The sequence below is a fragment of the Anoplophora glabripennis genome, unplaced genomic scaffold (assembly GCF_000390285.2).
Source record: "Anoplophora glabripennis isolate ALB-LARVAE unplaced genomic scaffold, Agla_2.0 scaffold179, whole genome shotgun sequence".
NCBI classification, from domain to species: Eukaryota; Metazoa; Arthropoda; class Insecta; order Coleoptera; family Cerambycidae; genus Anoplophora; species Anoplophora glabripennis.
The window spans coordinates 21,475-31,204 of record NW_019416483.1 but is presented as its reverse complement, the minus strand read 5'-3'; the positions used below and the strand labels follow the sequence as shown (position 1 = coordinate 31,204).

General features: G+C 32.0%; 1 protein-coding gene across 1 annotated transcript; it reads right to left on the bottom strand.

The window, feature by feature from the left end:
* Positions 1-525: 525 nt before the first annotated feature.
* On the bottom strand, positions 526-9,512 carry LOC108907716 (leucine-rich repeat-containing protein 34-like). Its single transcript, XM_018711513.1, has 6 exons — positions 9,406-9,512; positions 8,859-9,126; positions 7,325-7,543; positions 6,757-6,986; positions 2,937-3,102; positions 526-828 (listed from the first exon to the last, which is right to left on the bottom strand). Exons 1-6 carry the CDS (start codon positions 9,510-9,512, stop codon positions 526-528), a joined length of 1,293 nt encoding a protein of 430 aa, XP_018567029.1.
* Positions 9,513-9,730: the final 218 nt, after the last annotated feature.

The following is a 9,730-nucleotide window of genomic DNA, read 5'->3' as shown; positions in this document are numbered from 1 at the left end:
ATTACAATGATTACGTGATAAACTCCGCAGAGACCAGTGTTGTGGCGATTCAACTCATGGTTCTTGCACCATGACAATGCGCACGCACACAGCTTTGTCAATTCGTCAGTTTTAAGTCAAAATTCAGATTACCGTCCGTCTTCCTTACTCGCCAGACCTGACTCCCTTATTTCCGAAATTAAAATCAGTGCTGAAAAGACGCCGTTTTCAGACTATTGATTCGTCACAGACTTTAAAGGCCATTTTAAATTAAGCTAGCCACGATTGCTTCGCAAAATGGAAACATCGCTGGTAAATGTCTGTGTGAAAAGGGGAGGGGAGTAGTTTGAAGGATATAAGGACCATTAATGTATAAAATTAATAATAAAATTTAAAAAAATAAAATTCAGTTATTTTCTGAACAGACCATTTAATATAGATAGTTAATGTATAAAACAAAATATTAATAAAAGAAAAACACAATTTGAATGTTTATAAACATTTACTTGTAAAAACATTAAAAAAGCAGAATACGCCACAACACATTTATTCATCCTCGGGGCATTTTTTCTTTCGGACCACCTTCAAACCCAGTTCTTCGTTTACGGGAGGATACCTCTCTACGTGAGGCATATTTATTAGTCTTCTTGGTAGAGCATCGGGATGTGGAACTTTATTCCGTTTTATTTTCAGTTCCACTGGGCAGCCGTGATCCATAACACAGTAATATTTGTGTTTGTAGTGATTTGCTGGATAGAATGCAGGAGACAGTTTACCGTCAACATTGCAAATTTTCACGTCAATGTATTCTTGGTTGAGAACTTTCGATGCGATCATGCGTTCTATCCTCTAAAATCGTATTGAAATTTTTGAAAAATTCGTGATATATTTTCGTTAATTAAAATACTTCATCCAGAAATCGATATACAGTATGTTCCCGAATGGGATACCGCACTTTTGTAACCTTTTTTTATTGTTGACTTTCTGATGAAAAGTTTTGCTCATCTTGGGAAGCCATGGGCAGTAATCAAATATGTATTAAAACGTACAGGACATCCAAAAAATGTATTTAAATTATTATTTATTTTTATTATTATTTAATTATTATTTATTTGTTACAATTTCTGTCTGCTTTAAGTAAGATTCTTATTTGCAAAATGTGATTATCGTTCTTTTCTGACTAAATCCCGTATTTAAGCATTTCTTGAGTTCTCGAACAATTTTGTTAAATACAGTGTTTAACAAAAACAAAAATTAAAGGCACTTTGCTTAGGGAAAATTTTCACAATTTCAATTTTTTGGACGCCCTGTATGTTTTATTACATATTTGATTACTGTCCGTCGCTTCCCGAGATAAGCAAAATATTTTATCAAGAATAACTTTTTCTCGAAAAATCAACAATAAAAAAGTTTACAAAAGTGTAAATGTACGGTATTTTTTTATTAGTAACACAAAATAAAATGGGATGAGACAAGAATCTCTAATCTACTCACATGATACTAATTTTCTATTTTCGACTACTAAAACCCTCTTAGAACTGAAAATTATCAACTATCCCTAATTTTGTTTCTTAAACTTACTAGCTGTATTTGTTTTACCACTTGGTTACTTCAGTTTGGTCAAATTGACCAAACTAGAAGTGACCGTGATTTGAACTAACTTTAGGTTGAGCAAAACACTCATCTACTCCATTTTAAATTTTGACTTTTGACGTCTGTTCAATTTCAGTTTAATTAGGTTGTTGTTGTCAATCATACTGTGCCCAACATACTTACAATCAACATATCTTCTTCGGATGAATCCATATCCATTATCAACGGCTTATTTTTATTTATTTTTTATTTATTTATTTATGATTATTATTATTTGTAGGTTATGCTTTGTTCGGTTATCTTGTTCACTTACTAACCACGATATTAGGCTACGTTAGATCGGAAAGGGGGGAACTGATTTTGGTCATATTTTGATTTGTTCACTTGTTTAAAAAAAAAACGAACTTGGTCAGAACTCTACTGAAAGTGAATTAACCAAAGTGATCAAGTGTGTAAAACAAATACAGCTAATATCATAAATTTATTCCAACATTTTCAATTAAATTTAACGGAATTAACGGAAAAAATATATGCTTCTATTTGATTAGATCTTTATTAAAATTACTGTGGAAAATTTCCGTCATGAAGGAAAAGTGTAATTGCGAGTTTCACACGCGAAAATTGGTGTAAAAAATAAAAAAAAATTATAAATGTTTACAAGCACGTGATCGCTGAGCAACCAACATTGCACGGTTGGTACTAATCACTAAAAATACCTAAATCTTAACCTTATCAACATTAATGATTCATTTATTTTATCTATTGTTTTTATCTTATTGTTTTACTAATTTTTAATTTTACCGAAATTTAATTGCCAACGCGATGGTCATGTGACTTGTAATCATCTATAAAGGCTCTGTACTAATAACAAGTGTAAGTAGGATAATACTTTTAGTTCATAGTAGGTTATGCGCTCAACAATGGAAGGGAAAGGAGGGTGAATTTATACAAAAAAAAGTATAACCGAAATCTAAACTGCCATATATCCTAGACCTCAGCGTAATCTAATTGATAGTTTGTTTCAAATATAAAGACATATGTCAGTCTACAGTCATGTATGTCAATTAAATCTGAATAAATAGTGGTCGTTCTATAATTTCGTAGCTATTTAAAAATAGAATACGGTCAGGCTAGTTTAGCTGCAATCAAATCTCAAAAGTATCTTCTTCTATCATCTGAAAAATTTTTGTTACAGTTTAATTCTGCATATAAAATTTCATTGTTTAGGGAAAAGTATTTTTCAATTCGGAGATGATATTGATAATTTATCATTGTATTAAAATTATTGCCTATTTTCCATGCCATTCCAGTGTTAATTTTATTACGGCGTGTGTCCTTATTATTGCATACTAAGTTGTACCTACCTTGCAACAGGTCTTTCCTATGGTATTACCCCATATGTAGAGCAATCTTATTTGGCAAAACTTTTTTATACTCTCTAGAAGACTTGTCATTCCTTCGTCTCCAATTTTGTTATTACTGATATCAAGGTATCTTATTTTTGAAAATGGTAAACAAAAACCAAGTGCTCTAGAAATAATAATATCAAATTTAAATTCATGTTTAACTAATTTTGCGTATTTTTATAGGAATCTTTGGAAAATATAGGTACATATACCTAATAATAATCTGCATAAATCATTTTCATACATGATCCACAATTAGTGGAGTTATCTAGTAGGCAGCAAATAGTTTTTGAAAGCAAAGTTGATATGGACATATAAATTCCAAAATTTAAAAAGAAAAAAAAAATTTTAATTTATCATGTATAATATAAATATGTAGTTTGAAATGCATATCTATAACCTCTAAAATTATGAGTTGAACCATCTTCAGTGATATACCAAAAGTAATTATTCATCCTTTGTTTTAAGCTGCTTACTTTTCACTGTTGTTTTTAGTAACAAACACATGAAATAACCTTTTAGCTTTTAGCATTTGTTTCAAAACCTGCAAATATATATTTTTTTAACAATCGCTACATTTATTTTTTCTTAATTCAGCGACTCCTTGATTTTGAAAATGCGATTGGGCATTGACAGACCGAATGCCTACATTCATTATACGAAACATCTGCAAAAGCAAATGTTTTCAATCTTGGTGGGAGGATCTAGGATACAGCGACGTTCATCAAAGAAAAACATTTATCGTTTATGAAACATCAAATACCGAAATTTCTTCTGATTGTAACCATACTTTCAATCAAATACTTTGTAGGTGCGCTTTTAAATGCTTACAGTATCATTGAAAAAATATATATTTTTTTATTTTTATGTAATTTGGTTGCAATTTGCAACTGAGTAAATGGTTAATCCCATAGGGAATTAACAACTGTTTTGCAAGATAATTTAATAATTATTTTCTTTAGATCACATAAGCAAATACTAAAAAAGTAAAGTCTATGAGTTAGATTGTTAAATTTTGTAAATAATGCTAATAATAATGTAAGAAAAAAATCGAATGGCCTCGAGTAACGACAGAATTATCAGCCATTAAAACAAAATAATATCACCAAGCACGTGTCTCATCATAAATTATTTGACAGATGCGAAAAGTGGAGATGCCACTTCTGAACACCGGACGTACAAGGGTCTTCCTAAAGTTTTACCTCTTTTCACTAATAGTAGCTCAAATAAAAATACAGGACGTTCGTAAAACAGGGCACCTTTTAGGAATACCCTTGAACACATCAATATTTCTTATTAATTAGACATTTTTAAACGATCTTTTTGTATATACAGATTGACCCGTGTAGGAATTACTACAGTATTGACGATTTTTTGAATATAAAGTGGTCCTTTTTATATTATCTTTTTAAGTTTTTATAGAGAGGTTTTCAAAGAATCAATGTATTAAATTCTACCTTCAGAATATTTTTAATTTTTCTCGTTAAAAAATTAAGAAATCTGCTTTCTCCATAGGTGAGACTCGGCGAAGGAGATACATTGTTTCATCATCACGTAAAAAATGTGGTGTTTGTGTACTTAAAATTAGTTAGAAACATAAAGTATGTCCTATCACAATGTTAAGCCTTTTGCAGAAAAATGTTTTCGAAAAATTAGCATTTAAAAAAAATTTGTAGTATGCCAACTCACCTATACACCTATACAAGTACGACTTAGACGACCTATAGATTGTTGTGCTTTTAATTTTCTCTGTGTTCGAATATAAAAGTAGATTTTGAAAAAAATTTTTTTATAGATAACTGTTAGCTTTTTAGATATCTCAATTAAATTTGGTGCAGGAACAGTTTTGGGGTCACCAGTTAAACTCGATGCCATTATTTAAGACGTCAAGTTGAATTTTTCTTCGAGTTGTAGAAGATACAAGAAACTTTTCTATCGTAGGAAATTATTTGAAGCAGTTTAACTTCGCCATTTATTAATTTAACTCGAATTGTGGTTCTAAAATTTCGAAGAATTAAATTAATAGTCCTTGAGATTATAAATAAGCTCATGGAGAAGCTCCATTGCTTTGCCTAGAATCTCTGGTCCTAGGTTTGAATTTTTTTATTTGAATGTCAAAATATTTGAAATATATAAAGTGTTTTAATTACTGGAATTCCAACAAAATGCAGTTTGGCAATTGCATCTTCAACAAAACGATAATAATTGATTTCCATATATCATATACAAAAACTAAAATATATTGTATTGTAGTGAAAATCACGCTAGTATACATACTTTACACATTTGTTTATTTATTTATTTCATGATTCTCTTAGAATATGCTCTTGCAACACTGGAATCGAAGGTATCTTATCACAAACCCAGAATGGGGCATTATCGAAGCCAAAGAGGAAATGTGAGACAATATCTTGAGAACAGATCATAAGTCCTTGAAATTGTTATTCCTGTTTAAGAACTCAAAAGCTGGTTGGTTACAAACTTTACAAGAGTATAACTTCACTATTGGACATAGAAACGCAGATGCAGTATCCAAAAGGCCGTGTTCCAAAATATGTTCACATTGCAATCAAGCAGAGACAAAAGAATTTCGAAACTTGTCCTGATTAATAGCAATTGTGGCGGATAGGCAATGGAAAACTAGAAATAATGACAATACATAATCGATTATTAATTGGGTATTAGTTGGACATTCGTCGGACATTAGGTATAGAGTCAACGAAGTGTTGAGAAAAGTCCACAGTGGAGTAAACGGAGGACACTTCGACATAAACAAGAATAAAGTTAAAGAAAGATTATAATGGCTAAGAAACCGAACAGATATAGAAGATTGATATCGCCGATATGTTGAGTGTTCCAGCAGCAAGGGACTTAGAATTAGAATCCGAGGCCAGATGAAACACAACATTGGAGGTCCTTTCAAAAGGTAGCAGAAGTTCTCGTTGAAAACCTCTTCTGCAGATTAAGCATTCCAAGAGAATTACATTCGGATCAAGAACGAAATTTTGAATCGGATGTGTTTCAAAGAGTTTGCCAGTTTATGCATATCAAAAAGATCAAAACACCTCTACATCTACAATCTGTTGACGTGGTGCCAAGATTTAATAGGGCCCGTAGAATCACCCGCGAATAGTCGTCAACGAACATCAAACCAACTGGGACCGACATGTGCCTCTTTCGTTATTGGCCTATCGATCAATAGTCCATGAGGCTACAGGAAGAACGCCAGTTAGTTTCGGAAGAGAATTAAAACTATGACATCGTTTTTGGCTACCCAGAACATTGAGCAAGAAACATAGTAAGACTACCCATTCCAAGTTAGCCAAAATAATCGATGCCATCCATGAAAGAATCCAGAAAATGAAGTTTGAAAGCGATCGGTTGAAAATACGGTATTGTGTCAGAGCCAATTCCAGTGAGTTCTACGCAAGATATCTAGTATTGCTGTTCAACCTAGTTAAGAAGAAAGGCAAATCTAAACTCTTGGTAAGGTCCATATACGGTTATCAAGTGGATCAACATGGTCTACAAAATCCAGAGAGGGCCTGGTAAAAATTAAAGTCGTTCACCTGGATTGTTTGGTCCAATATCGAGCATCCATCTAAGAGGAAAGTTGTCAAATGTGTAAACTGTTGTGTATTAGTTGTGCTAAATAAAGGAACCGTAGTACAAAATTAAATCTTTAAAAATTCGACCTATTTATTGGAATTAAATTGGAAAATGTCACTTTATGAGACAGAGCTTTACATAAAAGATTAATATTACCTATTACAATTACCTAGCGCCAAAGTTTTTAATGGTGTTTGCAGACACATTTAGAGCGCGAAGTGGCGGCCTTATTCGTAACCATTTTGCAATGAACTGTACACCAAGATCACTGACACGATTACATCCCAAATCGAGCATTTCCAATTTCTTATTGTTTCTTAATCGGTGTAGCAGTATTTCTACGTCGTGACCATCAAACTCACATTTCTGCACATGCAGCTCCACCAGTGTTTCATTAGCCTAAGGGCAATAACTATTATTAATTCTGCATAAAAAAATATGCCGAAATAGAAACTTAAGTGCTGAAACGATTTCGGAAGGTAGGTAAATTATTTCATGGTTGTATTATCTTTTTTGTATGGAGAAAATAAACAATGGGACGATTATTAATTTCATTAAGCCACATTTTGCCAAAGTCAATTCTCTCCACAACTAAATCTTCGTTTTTTTTTCAGTTCTATCCAACAAATTCTTACGAATTTCTGGGCCATTGCCTTGTCGTCAGTTTAGACTTCTTAATATATTAAGAGACATTTCGATCTTTCCTTCAGAAAAACACTAAAAGAAGTTATTTTTACCTCTAATACTGCTCCTAAATCGTCTGCCAATGTGGCCACGTTATATCTAGTATAGTAGGAATTGGGTATAATCCTCGACATATCCAATACCTCCAAAGTACTTCGTTCAATAACAATGAGGATGGATTCAATGCTCTCTAAACTCTGATCAGTGTCAGCAATATCAACATGAACTAGCTTAGGGCAATTTATGATTAAACTTGCTATAAAACGAGCTCCCTAAAAATCAGAATTAAATCTGTGTTGCATTGAAAAGTATTTACAGTTTTCTCAGTTCAAATAATTTATTGAAATATTCAAAACAGATCCTGCATCATGGGATAAAAATAAATAGTTTTCTAAGAAGTGACTTTATACATAATTTCTCTTGTCTACTACTTGTCTCATACGCAAAAAGTGAGAACATATCAAGAATATTTAAACAGAATGATTTTCATTGTTTTAAATAATTTCCGAGTTAGCTGTTGAAGAAGAGCTTAGAATTCACTAAAAAAAATGGGAGCTATGAACCCTTAGTCCCTCATAAGAAATTTAATCAAAACAAAAATCTATGCTTCATCTATCTGAAAAACAGGAAGTTTCTGAAATAAGTGCGTTTCATCAAAAGGATAAGAAAGGATATAAAAATAAATGTTCATTCATTGTTGTTAATAAACTGTCAAATCAAAGACATAGCAATTTTGAAATCAATTCTGTTATACAGTGTCTTTGGGAAGATAGTCTCCCAAAGGCTGTACGCGTTACAAGGCGAAGAGAGAGACAGCTGCTATGAAGATACGTGCTATCTCTCTCTCGCCGAATGTGATTGTTTCTGTCACGTAGTCATAGAGGGAATCAGTCGTGAGCCAATCGCGTTCTATTATCTATGATCGCGTTCGGCGACAGATAGCATGTACCTTTATAGCAGCTATCTTTCTCTTTATCTTGTAATACATCCTGCCATTGGGAGGTTAACTCCAGTAGTATTATGCTCGAAGAAGAGTACACGTATAGCAGTTTAAAGACGTGTTGAAACATCGCTAGGATTGAATAAATTAAAAAATAATAGAAAAAACTACTTTCCATAAATTGATATTAGGTAATTCTACAAAAATTAAAAAATACGCTCTGTTTGTACATCCCAAATGAAAAAATCTAGTTATATTTAAGTTTTGAAATAAAACAACGTAAATCGGTTTACAGTCAACGCAAGACTTAAATCACCCACGCACACTGAACTTAACCTAACTTCTGCATTATAAACAATAGATCAGTTACACGGCGCAGATTCGGCTTAAGTTTTGTGTAATAATTCTTGCATAATTTCCTGGAACACACAACACGGCTACTTAATGTAAATTTTTTGTTTTCATAATATCCTCTATTATCCTTTTGAAAGCACGTTACGTTATTCTGCTACATGGTGTGTGGATATTTGCTCTCGTGTTTACTGTACTTACTTTATTAACTTAAAATGGTTGAAAATTGGATTCAATTATTAGAAAAATGGATGTAGTGTACATAGTATAGTAGGTACTTGTTAATAAATTTTTACCATAGCACCTAATTTATTTCCATTGACTCTACAACTTCTCAAATTCAGTAACCAACCCGAGGAAATTGCTTGCATGCCCTCAGCGTGAATATCGCAGTGCATCAAATTCAAATATTGTAAATTATTGGGTTTATTGAGATAGTGATCTGCTAGAATTTTGACACCCTTATCTCCTATATCGTTATAACATATATCCACATTAACAATTTCATCATGATTACTCAAAAAATCGGCAATCTTATACATGTCATAATATTTCAGTCGAGTCCTAAAATAGAAAAATCATTTGATGTAAGTATGAAACAAAGTTAATATAAGATCCAACTGTCTAAATTTACATTCCTTACATTATCTGTTGTAAGTATACAATTTAAAGAAACAATAATTTATAATTTCATTTGATATCTTACCTCTTGTAATAAATTTGGATTTAACTATGTACATACAATTTAGGAACACTAATGTTGAATGTGACTTTAAGAAACAATATTCCTTTGTATCTATTAAATCGGTATAAAATAATCAGAGGCAGCATTTTTAGACTTACCCAATTCGCTGAAAAAGATCATTTCCTTTCAGTCTCAAATGTTTAGTGCCATCAGAATTTTTTTCACAAAATAAATGTAAAAATGTATCATGGATTTTTTCACCCATCTTGAAAATTATTTCTGTCTAAATGACAAATTCATAATCCTATCGCATGCATTTCCTTTTACATATACCCACTAGTCTTATAGACTGACTTTAAGTGTGTCATTTTAAGGTTTTTCAAACACCTGTTTTTAAACAAATATAATAGGCTGGTGCCAAAGCGGATTTTGAAGGCTAAAAAAACAGGCAAGGACCAATGGGAAAATTTAGTTTGGGTTATA

Coding starts and splice junctions, on each gene's coding strand:
- LOC108907716 (XM_018711513.1), bottom strand. CDS start 9,512: ATGGGTGAAAAAATCCATGATACATTTTTACATTTATTTTGTGAAAAA. Junction 7,544..8,858: donor GAAATAAATTAGGTGCTATG/GTAAAAATTTAT, acceptor TCTGATTTTTAG/GGAGCTCGTTTTATAGCAAG. Junction 829..2,936: donor TAGGAAAGACCTGTTGCAAG/GTAGGTACAACT, acceptor ATACGATTTTAG/AGGATAGAACGCATGATCGC.